This window comes from Phocoena sinus, chromosome 2, assembly GCF_008692025.1.
Source record: "Phocoena sinus isolate mPhoSin1 chromosome 2, mPhoSin1.pri, whole genome shotgun sequence".
NCBI lineage: Eukaryota > Metazoa > Chordata > Mammalia > Artiodactyla > Phocoenidae > Phocoena > Phocoena sinus.
The window spans coordinates 42620770-42642660 of NC_045764.1; the positions used below are offsets into that span (position 1 = coordinate 42620770).

A 21891-nucleotide genomic window follows, 5' to 3' on the forward strand; every position below is an offset into this window, starting at 1 on the left:
TGACACTTCTGTGTGCCAGGTGCTTCCTTAAGTGCCTTTCAGAGATTATCTCGTTTAATCCTCACAAAAACTCCAGGAGGCAAGAAATGTGCTTTCTCTCTTACAGGTCGGGAAACAAGCTTAGAGAGGTTGAGTTGCTTGCCCACATCACACAGCTAACGTAAATAGATTAGAAATATCTCTCACCAATTCATGCATTCGGACTCCAACCTATGACCTTGACAACTACAAATACCGTCTCACTGGGAAACTCTGCATTCCCACAAAGGCCCTGTTTTACATGGTGCTTTCTACATTAAAAAGTTAATTGCAATGCCAGAGCTGTTAGGATTTTTAAAAGTAGGTTTTGGAGTTCTAAGACTTAGCTACACAGAAAATGGGAACTTCTGCTCCACTCTGTCCTTTTAAAAGATCCCAGCCTCCCAAAGCTTAAGGCTTGAGGAAGGCGGTGGCCTCATCTGTGGAAGCAGGACCCCAGGGAACAATAGAGTTATTGTTAAGGGTCTGCAAATGCATAAGCAGGCCAGTGATTGTCTGGGAGTGGATGTAAATATTCTGCACACACAGGTGTTCTGCCATGTTTCTGTGTTTCAAATGCATACAAATGTTTTTGTGTGATTATTAAAGTATAAATTCCTTCAGAAGTTGCAATGAGTTCATTTTAATTTGTCATATATATGTAATTCAGTTTTTTAACCAGGGGATACCACTGTCACTTGAAGCTCATAATTTTTACCCCAGCAATTTATTTGAACAAAAATGGTGTTTTTCTCCTTGGAAAAAGATTAGGAACTTTTGAAACTAACCTGAGGAATTGAACCTGGTTTCTTTTCTTGAGTTATGCTGCCATCTGCTGGTCATAAACTAGAAAACATGCCACCTTTGGAAAAGCTTGAGCCTCTTTGGAGAGTTAAATTCTTTAAGTTCTTTAGCTTGGATGGGGCATTGTCCCCATTCGTACCAGTATTCCCCCTCAGACTTTATCCACTCTTTGCTGATTAAAAATTTAAATAAAATTATTTACTTTATTGACTATCACACATGGGGGAAGATTACTTTTAGCAGGGAGAGCAGAGAGAAAGAAAGCAAATGCGTATCTAGAAGAGAGAAGGTTGATTTCACACATCACAATGAAATGCTACCCACACTGTTAAAAGCATTTTTTAGTGGGGCATCAGTAGGAATTTTCCTCATCTGTAGTGGGTGTGTTTCAGGACAGTAAATCTCTGTGAAGCTGGCAAGGGTGGGAAATGTGTTAAATGTACCTTTTGGCTTCAGGTCTGAGGAAGTAGCCAAGGCTTGAGGGACTTGGGTTCCAAGCCTTGATGGGTCAGTAAACAGCTGAGCCACCTCTGACCGACCTGTTTAAGCCTCTGATTCCACATCTGAAAGTCATAATATTAATATGTAATGTCCATCAGGCTTCAGAGTTAATAAAATATCTCAGCAAAATTTTGTAATTTAATCTAGGTCCGGCATAGGTCTTATAGAGCCTCTTCCTGAATATTTTACAACTAATTGGCTACTGAAAATGGGATTGCTGTTCCTCCATCAGACATTTACCCAGGTTATTGCAGATCAATAGAAATCCTGTTGATTTGGGGATGTTTGTTTTGTCTCTAACCGAGCTCTTTTATTAGTTCTAATAGTTTCCCCTTGTTATTGTTATACCAGCCTATCACCTGCCCATAACAATTGTTTTGTCTCCTTTCTTTTCCTTTTCATTCCATCATGAAATATATCCAATACGTGGAGAATAGAGAATAACACCAACAGCCCTATTCAGAGCACCTAGCTTTGTAAAACCATAAACGATGCTACATTGACTTCAGATTTTAATATAGATTAAACGTCACTCACTCCGTTGCCCTTCTTGATGCTCTTCTTCTTCCTCCTGAGGAGTGATGATCACCACCGTCATAAATTTGGTGTTTTACATTCATGTGTGTTTTTATACTTTTCCAATATATTTATGTATCAGTAAACATCGTACAGCATTCTTTTGTGTGCTTTAAAGTTTAGGTAAATATCATACTAGGTTATAGATGTGAATGTGTAATTCTCATACTATAAATGTTTCAACTGGTTTTGTTACTTTGAGGCTATTTACTTCTTTTAACTACTTTTAATTGAGGTGTAGCTGATTGTGCTGATTATGACATCCGGTTTGGTGGTGGATAGAAGCCATGCTAATGGGTATCCTGACTTCAGCAGGGGCATTTGGGGTGTCTTCCTTTTAAGTATGACATTTGCTATATGTTTTTGATTGGCCTCCTTTATAAAGTTAAGGAAATTCTTTTTTGTTTTAAGTATGCTGAGAGTTTTTATCATGAAAGTGTATTGAATCTGTCAAACGTTTTTCTGCATCTATTATGATCATCATATTGTTTTCTCCCTGGACCTATTAATATGATATATTAAAATAATATTTGTTTTTCAGTATTCAACCATACTTGATTCCTGGGATATATCTTAATCATTCAGTGTGATCTTTTTTATTTTAATAAATTTATTTATTTACTTTTGGGTATGTTGGGTCTTCGTTTCTGTGCGAGGGCTTTCTCTAGTTGCAGCAAGCGGGGGGCCACCCTTCATCGCGGTGCGCAGGCCTCTCACTGTCGCGGCTTCTCTTGTTGCGGAGCACAGGCTCCAGACGTGCAGGCTCAGTAGTTGTGGCTCACGGGCCTAGTTGCTCCGCGGCATGTGGGAACTTTCCAAACCAGGGCTCGAACCCGTGTCCCCTGTTGGCAGGCAGATTCTCAACCACTGCGCCACCAGGGAAGCCCCCAGTGTGAATTTTTTAAAATGGCAATCAATACATTGACAAATTTGAGTTACTAATTTTGTGTTTGTTTAGATGTTTATAGCAGTTTTATTCATAATTGCCAAAACTTGGAGGCAACGTACATGTCCTTTATTTTTTACAAAATACTTGTGCAAATATTTCAAATTGGGTTTCAACTTATTATTTTGTTAAGACTATTTTTAGAACAGTTTAGGTTCACAGCAAAATTGAGAGGAAGACACAGAGATTTCCCATATACCCTCTGCCAGAACTACCATATTATCTATCCAGTGATGATCCAAGATGTCCTTGAGTAGGTGAATGGATAAATAAACTGTGGTACATACTGACCATGGAGTATTATTCAGGGCCAAAGAAGTAAGCTATGAAGTCATAAAAAGACATTGAGGAACCTGAAATGCACATTCTTAAGTGAAAGAAACCCCTCTAAAAAAGGCTACCTCTGTATAATTTCAACTATATGACATTCTGGAAAAGGCAAAACTATGAAGATCAGTGGCTGTCAGAGGTTAGGGGAGAGGGATGGATAAATAAGCAGAGCATAGAGGATTTTTAGGGCAGGGAAAATAGTCTGCATGAGACCATGACGATGGATACATCTCATCATACGTTTGCTAAAACCCATGGAACTAAGGTTCTATTTAGGATTTTTGCATCTACTTGAGATTGGTGTATATTTCGCTTATACTGTTCTTTTTTTTTTTTTTTTTTTTTTTGCGGTACGCGGGCCTCTCACTGTTGTGGTTTCTCCCGTTGCGGAGCACAGGCTCCGGATGTGCAGGCTCAGTGGCCATGGCTCACAGGCTCAGCCGCTCCGCGGCATGTGGGATCCTCCCGGACCGGGGCACGAACCCGTGTCCCCTGCATCGGCAGGTGGACTCTCAACCGTTGCGCCACCAGGGAAACCCCCTTATACTGTTCTTATTCAACTCTGGTATCAATCTTATATTCTGAGGCACAAGAACATATGTCCTTAGAGAGTCTGTTTGGTTGACATTAGCACCAGTATTTCCCATCCTATAAATCTGCTTCTCCATGAAATAATATTTCAACTGTTTGGAGATATAAGATGGCCATGTCCTAAGTCCACCCTTTTATTTCTTTCGCCAATAGCTTCTGCTTCCTTAAAGGAAAAGTTCCACAAGATACTTTTGTTAACTTTTCTTTCAGCCTTTGAAATCTCCTGAATGAAGAATCTTGGACCAGTTTAGTATATAAATTAGAGATTGGAGGAGATGATTTATGTAAAAGACTCATAAAATATGCCTTGGCCCTTTCTCCTTTTATCTCTTCTTTTATGATTTTGGCTTTTTATAACTTACTTGGAGATACATTTTAAGGTCTGTCTGTGTCAGACCTATTATGATTTATGGCTCTGCTTTCTCACCCACTTTTGGTAGAACATTAAAATACCACCGAAGGCCACATCACCAGCCTATCACTGTATTAAAGAGAAGGATATATTAAGAAGGGCAAAGACCTGAGACAGTCTCCAGGAATAGCTTTCCTGAATAAATACATTCAGCATACAAATTACATTAATTTTGACATCAGAGCCATCTTCCTGTAACAAAGGCTTACGGATTAGTTTTTCCATGGAAATATGAAGAGTCCAGTGATAACTTTTGGAGGCTGCTGTTTAAAAGTCTGCAGCAAATTTAAACGTAAGAAAAATTGTTGAAAACACTTTGGCTTCCTAGATCAGTGACTCTCACATTTTCTAAAGTATAATAATCTGGCATCTTCCTCTGGTGATCTTAGTTCAAGAGGTCCAGGATGGAATGTAGAAAACTGTGTCTTTCACAATAACCTTCCATTTTATTCTGATGCAAGGGGTCTGGGGACTTCTCTTTGAGAAGCACTGACCCAGGCTTTCTTATTGGGTGGGAGGCCTTTTGGCAGAAGCTAATGAGAGGTGGCTCTAGGTTAGCGTTCTCAGCAGAACACAACAGAGCATAAAGGGTAAAGGGCACTGCGCATTGCATGTGGTCATGGATTGAATGATCTGGTGGCTGTAAAGAGGAACAATGACCCTCAGCACCCTGTGCTACCTTTGTCACTGTGATTCCCACTGACTTGTAGTTGCCTGTTTGCTTATTTTTTTCCCATTAGATTTGAGGGCAGGGACCATGTCTTTCTCCTCTGTACTCATAACACCTAAAGTTATGTAAGTATTTGCTGAAGACTGAATATCTACATAAATGAATAGACAGATGAATGAACGGGTTGTAATTCTTCATAAATGAAGATATAGCCAAAGGTTTCTTGCTTAAAAGTTTAACCAAGCTTGGTAAATATAACCAATAGGGGATGATGTTAATGTATGTCAGTGTATGTTTTTAAATGTAATATTGTTCTTTTCTTTTAAGTTTATGTAGGAGTTGGCGTCTTGCAGCTCCTAAATGTGGCTGCACCTCGTAATCATCTAGGGGTTTTTACCTCTTATTGACTGTTTTATTTTTAAGTAAAAAAGTATTATGTACACTTGATATAAAGAAAAAATTACGTTTGTCTCATGCCCAACCCCCATTGTACCTCCTCAGGGCCAACCACATCTGCCAGTGTCTTGTGTCACTCTCCAGGTATATGCTATGCATTTACAGGCATATGTGCCATATCCTTTCTTACATGAATGGTCACATGCAATAAACGCCATATTGTATTTAATTTTTTCAGTTAACAATATATCTTGAAGATGGTTTCCATATTAAGACATACAGATCTACCTAATAATTATAATGGCTATGTGGTATTCTACTGTATGGTATCTATCTATTATCTCTCTATCTCTCTATCTATCATCTATCTATCTGTTATCTATCTATCTAGTAATCCATTGCTGTTATCAGCAATGTTGCAATGAAGATCAGTGAATGTGTCTCTTTGAATGCGTGAGCAAGTATGTGTACGATGAGTTTTTAGAGGTGGTATTCCTAGGTCAAAGGGATTGTACATTTTAAATTTTGCAAAACTACTCTCCAAAGAGGCTGCACCAATTATATTCTACCAACAATGTGGATGAAAGTGCCCATTTCCCCACTTTTTTTGGTTCAACAAAGATTCTGAGGTCCTCACACATCTACTGCCTTTAAACCTTCTAAGACCATCTGAGGGGTATTCATGTTTTTAAAACTCCTATAGTGAGATGTTATTAACATTTTCATTTCACACTGTTTCACATTTCTGTGATTCTGATGTAGGAGGTCCATGAACCTGCATATGGGAACCACAGGCTGTGTACCTGGACTAGACATCAGCTTCCACTGTCCTGAGGCCCCTCCCCATTTATAAACACACAGTGAAGAAATGGGGAACTAGTCTGGGTTGAAAATAACGTTCCAGCACCTTTGGGTTTGCAGTTCTCCTTTTTTCTGCCTTTCTGTGTTTTCCATCTGAGTCTCAAGTCTCCTTTTTTTTTTTTTTCCTGGATGAATCATTCAGGGGCTAATTTTTTCCCACAGGTTCACAAAGATGTACTTTAAACATGTACTCTTTGAGGACACTTTATTTGACGAGTGCTATTTTGAAGACGTTACATCGACTGATACCTATTTCAAAAACTGCACCATTGAATCGACCATCTTTTATAACACAGGTAAGGGCACGAACAGGGTGGGCTTGTTGTCTAGAATCAAACTGCTCAGTCATAAGCTTTAGGAGTAGTAAAGTATTCACAGATGTTCATGCTGAATCTTCATGTGGAGAAATGGGTTCCAGCCCCACATTGGGGCTTCTTTGTGCAACAAAGAAGTTTGCACAGCCTTTACCAAGGCATTTAGTTTATCTGTGTCTCAGTTTGATCACATGTAAAATGGAAATAAAAGTACTGGACAAGTGTTCTGATCTCAACGAGACTGATGCTATATGCTAAGGATCTTTGGTAGGAACAAAGTATGACCCATATTTTTAAAAAAAAAGAAAAAAACAGCATTCCAGGAGGGCTGCGTTTTATACCTGGAGTGCATTCTTGAAGACCTAGCATAATTTGAAACAAAATTCAAGACATATGTTCTCACAATAATAAATGAAAAGGGAAAACTGCATCTTTTCAAGCTTCGTGCGTGAAATGAGATGATAAGAATATTTTAAAATTACACCATTTCAGATTTGCATGATTAAAAAAAAATCACAAAATTCCACCACTCTCTCACTCCTCATTATTTTTACTGCTCTCATTATAAATTAATACCAAGTGGAGTTGGGTTATAAGGAAACTAATTGAGTTTTACCAGGGGCTTCACCAATATTGCCTCAAGTAAGAAATGTACTATCATTCCCATCTTACAACTAAGGAAACAGGGGCTTAAGCAACTTGTCCAAGGCCACAGCTAGCAAGTTGGAGGAACTTTGGTTCATCTCATAATTTGTTTAGCTCTGAAGTCTGTGAGCTTTCCACTGAGATACTTGCATTATGTCCAGATCAATGCTTTCTCCCTGGCATTGGCACCAAGGCACAGTTTATGCAAGAACATCTTTTTCCTCCATGATATCAGCCTCAAAAGGTTCAATATCTGGTCTCTAAATATCCCTTGGTCTTTAAATAGTCAATTATGGGATTTATCTTCCTAATTTATGTTTATCCTGAACTTAAAAAAATATCAGTGCGTTCTATACACTTACTCTTTGGCATATCTTTTATTTTCTTCTTTCAAGTTTCATTGATGCCTCTTTGCTTGAACACTCTTTTTATTTTATTTGAGTAAAATTGCTTTACAATGTTGTGTTAGTTTCTACTGTACAGTGAAGTGAATCAGCTATATGCATACCTATATCCACTCCCTCTTGGACCTCCCTCCCCAACTTCCCCCCGCATCTAGGTCATCACAGAGCACTGAGCTGAGCTCCCTGTGCTATACAGCAGGTTCCCACTAGCTATGTATTTTACATATGGTAGTGTATTTATGTCAAACCCAACCTCCCAATTTGTCCCACCCTCCCCTTCCCCCCTGTGTCCACATGTCTGTCCTCTACATCTACGTCTCTATTCCTGCCCTACAAATAAGTTCATCTGTACCATTTTTTTTTAGATTCCACATATGTGTGTTAACATACGATATTTGTTTTTCTCTTTATGGCTTACTTCGCTCTGTATGAGTCTCTAGAACCATCCACGTCTCAACAAATGACCCAATTTCGTTCCTTTTTATGGCTGAGTAATATTCCATTGTATATATGTGCCACATCTTCTTTATCCATTCATCTGTCGACGGACACTTAGGTTGCTTCCATGTCCTGGCTATTGTAAATAGAGCTGCAATGAACATTGTGGTACATGACACTTTTTGAATTATGGTTTTCTCGGGATATATGCCCAGGAGTGGGATTGCTGGGCCATATGGTAATTCTATTTTTAGTTTTTTAAGGAACTCCATACTGTTCTCCATAGTGGCTGTAATCAATTTTCATTCCCACCAACAGTGCAAAGGGGTTCCCTTTTCTCTACACCCTCTCCAGCATTTATTGTTTGTAGATTTTTTGATGATGGCCATTCTGACTGGTATGAGGTGATACCTCATTGTGGTTTTGATTTGCATTTCTCTAATGATTAGTGATGTTGAGCATCCTTCCGTGTGTTTGTTGGCAATCTGTATATCTTCTTTGGAGAAATGTCTATTGAGGTCTTTTGCAAACACTTGCAGTCATGAAATGTCAGAGCTGGGAAGCAGTGGAGATCATTAGGTGTTTTCCTCTAACTTCATAGGTAGAAGCTCAGGGAGGTTAAAGTGGGTCAGCCACAGAGCCAGTTCCCAAACCTAGGTTTCCTGAGAGCCTATATAGTGACCTTTTTGCTAGAATAGCTGATGTTAGAAGGTATCAGAAAACATGGAACTGGTTCCGAAGCAAATGGTTATTCTTATTTTTTAAGACATTATTTTTTTAGAGAAGTTTTAGGTTCACAACAAAATTGGAAGAAAGATACAGGGATTTCCATATGCTGCCTGCTCCCATGCCATAGCCTCCTCCATTATCATCATCCCCCACCAGAGCGGTACATTTGTTATAATTAATGAACCTAGGCATCATCATCACCCAAACTAGCTTTCTCTAGTTGCTGCGAGTGGAGGCTAGTCTTCGTTGAGGTGCACAAGCTTCTCATTGCGGTGGCTTCCCTTTGTTGTGGAGCACAGGCTCTAGGCGCGTGGGCTTCAGTAATTGTGGCACGTGGGCTCAGTAGTTGTGGCTCACAGGCTCTAGAACACAGGCTCAGTAGGTGTGGCGCACGGGCTTAGTTGCTCCGTGACATGTGGGATCTTCCCAGACCAGGGCTCGAACCCATTTCCCCTGCCTTGGCAGGCGGATTCTTAACCACTGCGCCACCAGGGAAGCCCTAATGTTTATTCTTGCTGTTGTACCTTCTATGGGCTTGGACACATGGATAAGAGTCATCATCATAATATCATACAGAGTGTTTTTACTGCCCTAAAAACCCACTGTACTCTACTTAGTCATCCCTTTCCCTCCTCCACAACCAAGGAGCAAATGGTTTTTATTCTGAAGCATGTTCAGGTTTCTGCATGGGCTTTGGAGTGATTGGTTCAATCTGGATCCGATTCTCTGGTCATTTCCCTCGTATACACTGGGTAGCCTCAGAGGAGTAGCCCAGGTACGGTGGCCCTCAATGCCATCTTGTTGATACAAACAGAACTATTATCTGGCTTGAAAGATGCTGTACTTAAACATGTCCCTCAGTGAATGTTCATTTCCCCTTGCTTATAGGAGCTTGAACAGGTCGTTACATTTTTAAAGGTTTCCCACTTCATCCATACCTGGCCACGCATCACCTGGATTTTTAGACTGTCTGATTGCCAGGGGGCGGTGCCACCTGCCCAAGGAAGGGGCATAACTTTATCCCTGTTTCTGCCCCAAATCTCCCCAGCCTCCCTCCATTTCACGTGAACCAAACGTTTCCGTCTCTCCGCAGACCTCTACCAGCATAAGTTCATCAACTGTCATTTTATCAATGTCACCTTTCTGGAGCAGAAGGAGGGCTGCCACATGGACTTAGAGCAAGATAACGACTTCTTGATTTACCTCGTCAGCTTCCTTGGCAGTCTGTCTGTCTTGCCTGGGAACATCATATCTGCCCTTCTCATGGATAGAGTCGGAAGGCTCAAGATGATCGGTGAGTTGTTAGGGACGCCGCATTTGTGCTCTAGTGGGCTAAGGCAGCGGCTTAAAGTGTATGAAAGCAGTGGAATTTTTCTTAAGGAAATCTCACACAGGAAACCACACAGGTAAGATGGAATCTGCTGGTGTAGAACCAAGGAGGCACATCTGTAAAACCCCAGGGCCCCGTGGAGGTCTGGTCCATGCCAGGGACACATCTTCATTTCCTGACTCAGCAATTCTGCGACAGTTACTTATGTTATTAGCGCTTAATAGGATATTAAATACATCCACTGTACCCACTCTGTAAAATGTTCTTAAATGAGCATTGGTTTCATTTGATGATTTAAAATAAATACTATTACTTATGATTATTTAATAGTGATAACATTTTGGGCTTTGGAGTTGGATAGGCTCATGTTGGAATCCTATCACCTAAAGGCTGTTTGACTGGACACATTCCTTTACGTCTCTGGGCCTTATCTTATAGATGAGGAGACCTATAATGAGCTGGTAGGGGTTTGTGAGATCGAGCATAATGTACCCAAAGCATCTCATAGTGCTTGGTGCATTGCAGGTTCTCATGTCTGCCTTGCTTCACTCAGCAGTTTGTTACTGAAACACATGCCAGGCATAGTGAACAAGAAACAAAATATATACACCCAGGGCCAGGGAAATTGTACACCCATTAGAATATGAGTCAAGGCCAAGAAAGGGGAAGCAGACCATAGGCTAATAAACATGCCATGGGTTCTGCCCCAGGGATATAGCTGATCAGTAAAAATCAATTCCAAGGTCCTAGCAGCAAAGCTCAAAGGAAACAAGATAAATCACATGATCATTTTGTCAATAAGTAGTAGCATGAATATTTAGAATGGTGAGCCCAAGACATGCCTGTGATTTCTGCTTTTTAATCTTGTGGTGAGGACGGTCATCTCTCAGGCATGGCAGATTGAGCTGTGTCCCCTGTTAGCGGCGATGCCCTGGTTAGACCTGAAACCTGATGACGGAAGATGGTGGCTTATTAACTTCTGTGACACTCGTGCCCAGCACGGTGCCTGCCACTGAGTTGCCACTTAGTAATGCTGTGGGACTGACCTGAGCCAGCGAAGATGACCTCTTTCCTAGATGAGTTGGAAGCACAATGGTTAAAATAATACCTCTGTTTGCTCCAGTGAGACAAGGACTGTGAGAGTAGATGTGTGACACTTCTGCCATTCTGTCACTGGCCCTTTTTTAAAAAATTTATTTTGGAAATATTAATATGTAATGAGCTAGACAAATAGTGTGTTTGGAGCAGTCTCTCCAACCTGTCTAGTCAACGTAGAGAAGAAAAGCAGGTGACCGAACCCAAACATTTTTACTTGGCACTTGAACTAAATCACTTGGAGCAGCTCTGACAAGCCTATTTTTATGGGAAAAAAACACAACAATTTTGGAGGAGAAAAGAGCAATCTTCATACCAGAAAGTAAATTTCTGTCTCTGGTCTTTTAAGTCCCAGGGTTGAACAGTGAATTCTGTGGTCAGGTCCTGGAGTAGCTGAGGAAGTTCTTGGGAGATGAGGGTCGATGAAGGGTGGGGTGGGTGCATCTGTGAAGAAGAATGGACGGCCTCCCTCGACCAGGGACAGAGGGAGGGCGGGGCGCAGGGAGCAGGCAGGGCAGGGAGAGAGTGGACAGCCTCTTCTTCGCCGTTGAAGCCCTTCTTGTCATCATGAATGTATCCCAGATAAAAATTGATTTCTCTAATGCTAAATAGAGCCATACCCCCCAAACTGGATATCTGGAACTACTATTTATTGTTCTTTATATCTTGCTTTTTTATTAATGCCTGTATTTTGTTTCCGAGCCAGATGGTTTAAAGCTCGGACAGCGCCCCCTTTGTATCTTTAGTAAAAGGTCTGGCACACAGTGCATCCGCTGTGATATTCTCAGGGCCCAGTAAATACTAGGTGCTCAATAAAGGTCACGATGGGATGTGGGTGAACTGTTTTGAAACTGCCTCTCCCCTGACCCTTAGACAAATCCCCTATCGAGTCTGCTGGAGAATCATTTATCCTGCTTTCTCTGCTGCTGTGCCCTTTCCTGGGCAGAAGTCGTGCCTTGTTAACAGCAGAGAAGACAGTTTTGCCGATGAGCCTGCTACTCTTCATTTCTTCATTCAATAAACATTAATTTATGCAGCATAATTCTCCGCCAGGCTGTATGGTTGGCAATGGGAATACAGCAATAATTGACACAGACAGCACCCTTGTGCTTAAGGGAAAAATGATCTAATGGGAGAGACAGATGTAAACTAGAAATTTCATTTAACTAACACTTAGGAAGTGCTTATTATAGGTCAGGTTTTTTTCCAAGCGTTTTGTAAATATCAGCATATTTAACCCTCACCATAGCCCTGTGATGGGGAAAGTGAGACAGCCCAGGGAGGTTGTGACCTCACTCAAGGTCACACAGGGGGAGCTGGGATTTGACCTCAGGCCTCTCCATCACAAGGGGAATAAGAACTAATGATGAGAGTGGAAGAACTGGGCACCAGAGGGACCTATAGTGGGAAGACCTAACATAGTTGAGGGGTCAGTTCCCTATCACTGAATTTATTTGATGATAATATTTTGTATTCAACAAACATTGTACGCCAAGCCCCATGGCTGGCCACTTTGAGGGATGCATGCATGTCGATGATACAGTTCTCAGGGCACTTGTGGTCCACTAGATGCCAGTCTCCTCCCATTCTAGCTCTCTTCTTGCTGTTGGAAAGAGGCTACCAGGCTACCCAGTCACAGCCCTAGCCCTTCTCAGAATCAATAGACATAAAGCAGACAGTTACCATTCCCCAGCTCTTCAGCAGGGTTTGGCACCAGTCTCGGCAGGTCCAGGTCTGAGGGTGAGATTCCAGGTGGAGGCCCCACAGGAGGCACTTGTGGGTGAGGCCAGACCAGCCTTCTGGTTTCTTGGCAACCTGAAGACCTCCCTCCTCCAGGGTTCTGATGCCTGGGTGGGACTCTTGCCCTGTTTTCTAGCTGGTTGTTTGGGACCTGCTTCCTTCCTTCTTTTCTGCTAACTAGTCCCACTGCATTTCCAGACATCCTCTTGTTCTGTGCCCTGCACTCACTCCAGGCTTCCCAAGCTCTTCTGGGCTGGACGTATTGGATTTCAGTAGGATTTGACATAGCCTTCTTTCAGTGGGATCTCTTATCATTAGCTGTATCACCCAGGGTCCTGGTGGGAAAAGGAATTTACCCGAGAGTTCTAGGGAAGAGACTGTGTGATGGGGCAGGTTTTAGAGGTGTGGGCAGGGTTATGGGAACAAATGAGGCAGATGAGACACCCGGATACTAGCAAAAGTGGGCAGCAGGCTCTACCTCCAGGGCTGCAGGGACAAAGGGAGAAAACAGCAGTAACCGAGCCCAGGGAGAGCTGGAACCAAGGAGCAGGCGGTGTCCGGGAGGAACTGTCGTCCTGGGGGGAAGCAGCCTTTGCCAATAAAGGGCTTATAAAGCAGGATGGGAATTAGGAAGAAGTATGCCAAGCCCTTTCTCCTCACAACTGACAAGGAACCCCCAGGTATGCAGTCCATGGGGGTTAGCTTCCCGGGGCACAGAGCAGAGCTGAGAAGGGCAGCTCAGATATCTGGGGTGGAGATGGGCATACATGAAAATAAGCAGCATGGCCCTTGATCAGGTGTTCTTCTGTTGCCCGTTTGCAGCTGTGTTCTCAGTGGAACGTGAGCTCCATGAGAGTAGAGTCTTTTGATACTGATGTATCTCGGGCACCTCAGAACAATGTCTGGAGCATAATAAATTCTCTACTAATACCCACACCCTCTGCCTTGTTCTCAGTTATTCTGGGCTGGACAGCACCATAGGGTGAGGTTTTCGAAATCCTTCCTGGAGGCTAATTCTGGTGATATGACCCACATAGAAGTCTCTAATCCCGTGGCTGGGGTACCATGTACGGGGTCCACATCTTTCTTTGTGTAGAGATGAATCTGTTTTTTCAGGTGTTGTCTGCCACGGGCTTCATGTTTCTTTCTGCCCTGATCTCCCTCTGCAGGTGGCTCCATGCTCATCTCGGCTGTCTGCTGCTTCTTCCTATTTTTTGGCAACAGTGAGTCGGCGATGATTGGCTGGCAGTGCCTGTTCTGTGGGACAAGCATTGCTGCCTGGAATGCTCTGGATGTGATCACGGTGGAGCTGTATCCCACCAACCAGAGGTCAGTTCCTCTCTGGGCTTCCCTCTGGGACTTTCTTGGACTTCTTTGGCCAGAAAGAAGTCCATCTGCCCCAAGATCCTCCACCATGGCCATCTTGGGCTTCTTCTTCTTCTTTTTTTTTTTTTTTTCCATTTTTTTAGCTAAACATTTTATTTTGGAATAATTTTAAGTTTACAGAAAGGTCCAAAAGACAGTACAGAACGTTTCTGCATACACTTCACCTAGCTTCCCCTAATATTAGCATCTTACATAACTATGGTACATTTGTCAGAACTAAGAGATTAACATTGGTACATTATTAGACTCTGACTTTATTTGGTTTTCACCAGTTCTTCCACTAATGTCCTTTTTTTTCTGTTTCAGGATCCAACCCAATATACCACATTGCATTTAGGGTGTTTTTTGTTTTGTTTTTTTTAACATCTTTGTTGGAGTATAATTGCTTTACAATGGTGTATTAGTTTCTGCTTTATAACAAAGTGAATCAGTTATACATATACATATGTTCCCATATCCCCTCCCTCTTGCATCGCCCTCCCATCCTCCTTATCCCACCCCTCTAGGTGGTCGCAAAGCACCGAGCTGATCTCCCTGTGCTATGCGGCTGCTTACCACTAGCCATCTATATAACACTTGGTAGTGTATATATGTCCATGCCACTCTCTCACTTCATCCCAGCTTACCCTTCCCCCTCCCCGTGTCCTCAAGTCCATTCTCTACATCTGTGTCTTTATTCCTGTCTTGCCCCTAGGTGCATCAGAACCTTTTTTTTTTTTTTTAGATTCCATATATATGTGTTAGCATACGGTATTTGTTTTTCTCTTTCTGACTTACTTCACTCTGTATGACAGACTCTAGGTCCATCCACCTCACTACAAATAACTCAATTTCGTTTCTTTTTATGGCTGAGGAATATTCCATTGTATATATGTGCCACATCTTCTTTATCCTTTCATCCGATGATGGACACTTAGGTTGCTTCCATGTCCCGGCTATTGTAAATAGAGCTGCAATTAACATTTTGGTACATGACTCTTTTTGAATTTTGGTTTTCTCAGGGTATATGCCCAGTAGTGGGATTGCTGGGTCGTATGGTAGTTCTGTTTTTAGTTTTTTAAGCAACCTCCATACTGTTCTCCATAGTGGCTGAACCAATTTACATTCCCACCAACAGTGCAAGAGGGTTCCCTTTTCTCCACACCCTCTCCAGCAGCTATTGTTTGTAGATTTTTTGATGATGGCCACAACTTGGTCTTCTTGGTGTTCCATGGACCAAATGTCTTTTAGATTGTTGTGTTTCTCCTGCCTGGGGGCTGGCATAGGCCGGGAGTGGGAAGGCTAAGGCTTGGTAGGGTGGGGTGGATGGCAAGATGCAAAGGATAAGGGCAAACCTTGTCCCAGAGAGAAGAACTAGGACTAAACCATATGTATCGTGCAATCCAAAGGGAGGTGAGAACAGGCCTGCCAATGGGAAATGAAGTGAAAAGGTGCAGAACTAGACAAACAAAGGGTGGGGCAGAAATAAAGGTGGGTATGAGGCATGATGGTCTAGGGCATTTGTGGAGAATGGGGCAGGGATGCCCAGGGTTTCCTTTTATTTTGTGCATGCCCTATGGGAAGAGGCCTGGTTTAAAGGCATAGGGTCAAGGCCATTGCTTAAAAGTTATTTCTCCTCTTGAAGGAGGAATTTTCAGGACAGCAGATAAGTGGCTCTTTGGCCAGAAAGGAATGTGAAGTGGTGTGGAAGGCAGGTAAATGCAATTCTGCATCAAATCTTAATGATATTCCCAAGATTGATGACAGAGGTATTGGGATAGAGGTAGCTATGGAAAAGCACAGAATAGTGAATTTGGAGCCTTTTCTGTGAATCAAAGAACTTCTAAGTTTTACAAGAAATAAGAGGAGGAAAAGTTATCATTAGTTCAATGGTATGTGATTTTAAACCCAGGAAACCTAAGAGAATTAAAGCGACTACCAGAAACAATAAAATAATTTGGTAAAGTGGTCAATAATAAAACTAATTTAATAATTTATAGATTTTAAAATATATCAAAAAATTAAAATTGAAATCCATCTAATAATAGAAGAAATCATAAAATATATAGGAATCAATTTGATGAGAAAGGTGAAACACTTATGTGAAGAAAACCATAAAGCTTTACTGAGAGATATAAAAGAAGACTCAACTATATGTCAAGATATATCTTACTGAACTCTTCGAAAGTTTAATCTTACAAAAATGTCAAGTATTCTCTAGTTTTTAAAGAGTCTATTCAAAACTCCATGAGATTTTTCCACACTCTGGGAACTTGAAAAAATGAGTCTAAAGTTTATTTGGAAAAATACACATGTGAAAATATCTAAGAAAATTCAGAAAACAAAAGGATTGGGATTGGGGCTGGTGAAAATGGATAAAGGTATAGTGTAGTATAGTTACAGAAAAAATGTAAAAAGAATTTAAAGTACAAAAATATAGCCATATTCTTCATAAACTAGTGGTGTGAAATAGAGATATTTTGCTTAATCTGAGGAGGACTAGTGCTGGGAATATTGTCTCTGTATATAGATGGAGTCAGAAAAGGATTGATGGTTAACAGTAGTTATCACTGGGAAGTGTGATTAATAACAATTAAGATTAGCTTCTGCCATGGGTGACACAGATCCCAAATAACTGCACACTTAGGAAGATAGGCACTAAAGACTCTTTTTATCTTCTTCTTCCTCTTTCATGACCTCAGCTATGGTCCAAGATGAGACCATTTATATTCCAAGAAGCAGGATGGGAGGAAAAAGGATAAAAGAAGAGAGCAAAAGGACCACTCTTGACATCTCTTAAGGGAGTTTCTCAGGAGCTGCTGGGAGTACTTACATCCCGTTGGCCTAAACTTAGTCACATGGCCAGACTCAGAAACAAGGGAATCTGGGAAATGTAGTCTTACGTTTGGAGAAATGCTATTTAGGGAGAACTAGCAGTCTCTGCCACAAGAGGGTCGAAGTGTTATTAATAGGGAACACTTACACTTTCTGCTTCATCCTTCTTCATTCTTTCAAGTTGGGGAAGGAGATACTCCAAAATGTTAATAATGGTGATTACTTTCAGTGGTGAAGTTATATATTCCTGCATCTTTATGTTATTCTGTACTTCCACATTTCTAAAATAAGAATGTGTTACTTTTACATTTAGGAAGAAAAATTCCCTCCCACACCTTCACCATACTTCTTTAATAAGAGAAAGAAAGAACCCAGTCCCACATATCTAAGGAGGTCTAGTTTGCATCTCCCAGAATGATTTACTTTCTTCTTCTTTTACAGGGCAACAGCCTTTGGCATCCTCAATGGATTATGCAAATTTGGTGCCATCTTGGGAAACACCATCTTTGCTTCTTTTGTTGGGATCACCAAAGTGGTCCCCATCCTTCTGGCTGCTACTTCTCTCGTTGGGGGTGGCCTGATTGCTCTACGACTGCCAGAGACTCGAGAACAGGTCCTGATGTGAACAACCTACGGGGAAAGGAAATGTTGGAAGAACCTCATCCAGGAACCTCAACTGCACCGACACTTCCTGTCCATCACTGTCCAGAGGACACCTGGATAGCACAGGAAGAGAAGTTGAATTTGTGACCCCTAGTCTAGCACCCATTTCAGCTGTCTATATGTTTGTAACTCAGGTGACTGATTTGAGGGTGTCCTGAGCTGTCCTCCCTTAGAGTCCCAGAACTGTGTGCTTGGCTAATGGCGTCCCCAGCCCAGGGTGAGGGAGGAGGGATCACTCCCTCCAAACTAAGTAAGGGGTATTTCCACAAGTGAGGTGCAAGGACTTTTTTCATTCATTTCAAAATGAATTTGAGAAACACTCAATGTCCTCCATAAAGTTCCTCGGAGCCCGAGGACCTGACAAATTGACTTGGCAGGAAAGTTGAGTCATCCTATGAATACTGAAGTACAGGATACATATATTTTTGCATTTAAAGTATTACTTATCATAGTTTCCATTTGAAAATTGGCACAATAGCATTGAAGATACTCTGATATAGAAAACCAAATATGTGAGCAATATCTGTAGAAATCTACTTTACCCCCTCGAAGGGTCCTAAGTTTTCCATGATGATTAGGTGGTGAGCTTAAGGATAACATTTATTCCTATTTTGATCTCGTCAAAGAAACTTAATGAGATAGCTTTCTGTAAACTAACTTTGTACATAACTGTCTTTGGGTTTCATTTGCAGAAATGATATCTGCACATATTTGCCAGCATTTAGCCATATTTTGAGAGGACATGGTGTTTGAGTTTCCAGAAAATTGGGGCTGATGGAATGAAGTGCAAGCACAACTTCTTACAGCCGTTTAACTTGGTGTCGAGAGGATGCACTTAGCAAACTCACGTTGTACAGTTCCTTTCATCCAGGCGCTTTTCTTCATGTGGGGGGAGGAGTTACTTTCCTTTCTTACACAGATCACTGGTGAAACGCAAGCTCACCATCTTCCATCCTGGCATTTGACGTTGCTGCTCACCCAGAAGAAACACGGGAAGTCTTCCGTGACCTCTGGCACCCTCTTTGTAGGCGAGAATAAAACACGGTGGACCACGTGGGGGATTGAGGGAGGGATGGGGAAGTGTAGCCACAGATCTTCAAAGTGTAAATTTAGCAGTAAAACACAACCCGTATTTGTTATAATGGTCAGGTCCAATGAAAAATCTACCTGATATGTCTCGGTTCAGGGTTTTTGAAGCAGTCGTTGGCATGGGAGTTAGGGAGTGTAGTGGATGTCACATATGTTTACCTTCAGTGTTCCAAGAGAACACTTTCCTCAGATCCAGTTTGAAACATGAATGGGGGTAGGGGTGGGGGTGGGGTGAGGAACCCAGGACAAACTGTTTGGCAAAGGTCAGTAATAGACTGAAGTCTTGACTCCATAGAAAAAGAACAATGTTTCATCCATCAGAACTGTCCTGCATGGAAGGGACAGTGAGCTGTAAAACCCCTGCCACCAGAGGTGAACTTGCTGAGGCCAGGTGAACACCAGTCACCAAGAACTAGTTCTTTGAATTGATTTGCGATCCTCTCAATTCTGTAAAGTGCCACACTTTCTCTACCAGAAACCTCAAAAATTTAAAGAAAATGATGGCTGCATTGAGTGTATTTTCTGTTTTGGAGAAACACCAAGTCCTGTGATAACTTCAGGCCATCTTTTGGTTATTCTCTGGAGTAGAAGAAGGTAGACAGGAGGAAAGAGTATATTCTATAACATATTTCTACCCAGGATTTGAGATCAATTTTAATGGTTAAAAGGTTTTCTCTGCTTCTCATGTTGCCCACCTCTTTACTGGCCTTTTTTTTTTTTTTTTTCTGTGCAGGGAAGGAAGACATATCAACTCTGATTTGACATCCTGATTCCCCCAAATATATAAATATACCATTGTGTGTTAGTGTTTCTCTCAGTGTTTTACAGGAGTTACCTAACATCAGTGCTACATCAGTAATGAGAGAGCCAATGTAATATAGCTGTAATATACTTGCTTGTGATACAAAATACACTGGCTAGGTTCATAAAACAGAATTGTGTAAACTGGGATTACCACATCCCTTATAACATTATTCTTCAATGGGATAATACAATTCGATGAGCCATTACTGCTTAAGAAGTTTACAAGGCAGTGAGGGTCTGCATTTCTAGTTATGATGGATCTTGCAAATCTAAAACCTGATTAATTTTTGAGCATTGGAATGGCTGCAACGATATGGGGTAAACTCCATTTGATTCCTAAGTTCTAACTTCTGCATTATCTTTATGGCTCCTTTATACCAACAACCTAACCAATCAAGGGCAATTCGCATCCCATCAATCATTCAGGCCTTTGTAAAGGTACAGCCGTGCTCGCAGCCTCTTCCCACAAAGGATTGTCTGGTAGTGGGACCTGGCCACTTCTTAAGTGCTGTCACTCTTGCTGAGATAAATGCTTCTTTAAAAATAGTCTCTGTGGCAGGTCATTGGGGGATAATGTACAGCATTCCTGGGCAGGCGCTTCTTTTTCATTTCATGTTCTACCCTGAGAAATTCCCTATGGCATCCGTGGAGAATTAAAGGGATGAGGCTCTCCCTCATTGAGTAAATCTGTTTGCAGTTCATGATGTATTTTATGATGCCCAGTTTGGGAGTAGTTACTTTTAATGGTCTCAGCTGTATTGTGTCATCCCTTGATGCTGATTTTTTGATCTTTTGTTTTACTGGAAATAAATAGTGAAAGGGGTGTGCCTATTTGTGACGTTTATAGCACACAACCCAGAGGTCATGTAATAAATAACCCCATTCCCAGGGTTCCCTGGCACCTTGTATTAGTTCATTAAAAATAATAATAAAAATAATTGTAAGCAAACCTTAAAGAACTGAGACTAGAGATTATTTCCAGATGCTACAGTCTATTCTGGATTCTTAGATTGATTGGATCAGCTGGGAGGAATGTTGACAATCATTTCCTTCATCTTCCTTATTTTGCATAGGGGGACCTTGAGCGGTTAAATGATGTGACCAAGGTGACATGTAGTTCTTAGAGTGGGTTACAAGTCCTACGATGATGCTGTCCGTCTAGTTCTGGACTAATCTTTCAGTCACTGATATGTTACTACAAGGTCTCCCATAGTCTTTGAGGAAAGGGAAAATGTGACCAACACTTACCTGTGACCATTCATTGAAAGCTCACATGATTGGGTTACATAGAGTAAGTTGAAGGTCCAGTATAAACACGAAAGGATTAGTATGTATGCATCCATTCAGTCAGCCATTCATTTGTTTATTCAACAAACCCTGATGGGAGGAAGATGGTGGAAGAGTAAGACGCAGAGATCACCTTCCTCCCCACAGATACACCAAAAATACATCTACACGTGGAACAACTCCTACAGAACACCTACTGAACACTGGCAGAAGACCTCAGACCTCCCAAAAGGCAAGAAACTCCCCACGTACCTGGGTAGGGCAAAAGAAAAGAGAATAAACAGAGACAAAAGAATAGGGACGGGACCTGCACCAGTGGGAGGGAGCCGTGAAGGAGGAAAGTTTCCACACACTAGGAAGCCCCTTTGCGGGCGGAGACAGCGGGTGGCGGAGGGGAGAAGCGGTTTCGGAACCGCCGAGGAGAGCACAGCAACAGGGGTGCGGAGGGCAAAGCGGAGAGATTCCCGCACAGAGGATCGGTGCTGACCGGCACTCACCAGCCCGAGAGGCTTGTCTGCTCACCTGCCAGGGCGGGCGGGGCTGAGAGGTGAGTCTCGCGCTTCGGGCAGGGCACAGGGAGAGGACTGGGGTTGGCGGCTCGAACAGAGCCTGCAGGGGAGTAGTGCACCAAGGCTAGCCGGGAGGGAGTCCGGGAAAAGGTCTGGAACTGCAGAAGAGGCAAGAGACTTTTTCTTCCCTCTTTGTTTCCTGGTGCGCGAGGAGAGGGGATTAAGAGCGCTGCTTAAACAAGCTCCAGAGACTGGTGTGAGCCGCAGCTAAAAGCGCAGACCCCAGAGACGGGTAAGAGACGCTAAGGCCGCTGCTGCCCCCACCAAGAAGCCTGTGTGCGAGCACAGGTTACTATCCACACACACCTCCCCCCCCTTTCCGGGGAGCCTGTGCAACCTGCCACTGCCAGGGTCCTGGGATCCAGGGACAACTTCCCCGGGAGAACGCAAGGCGCGCCTCAGGATGGTGCAACGTCATGCCGGCCTCTGCCGCCGCAGGCTCGCCCCGCATCCGCACCCCTCCCTCCTCGCGGCCTGAT

The 21891-nt window shown here is 42.3% G+C and overlaps 1 protein-coding gene across 3 annotated transcripts in view; it reads left to right on the forward strand.

Moving 5' to 3' along the window:
- SV2B (synaptic vesicle glycoprotein 2B) overlaps positions 1 to 17625 on the forward strand; it is an 82236-nt gene extending 64611 nt beyond the window's left edge. For 2 of the 3 annotated variants that reach the window (XM_032623500.1, XM_032623502.1), the window contains 4 exons: positions 6268 to 6401; positions 9729 to 9929; positions 13970 to 14129; positions 17442 to 17625. In XM_032623500.1, the coding sequence (XP_032479391.1) occupies positions 6268 to 6401; positions 9729 to 9929; positions 13970 to 14129; positions 17442 to 17625 (679 nt within the window). The remainder of the gene's footprint in view (positions 1 to 6267; positions 6402 to 9728; positions 9930 to 13969; positions 14130 to 17441) is intronic. The other variant, XM_032623501.1, reaches the window with a different exon arrangement.
- The last annotated feature ends 4266 nt before the right edge of the window (positions 17626 to 21891 follow it).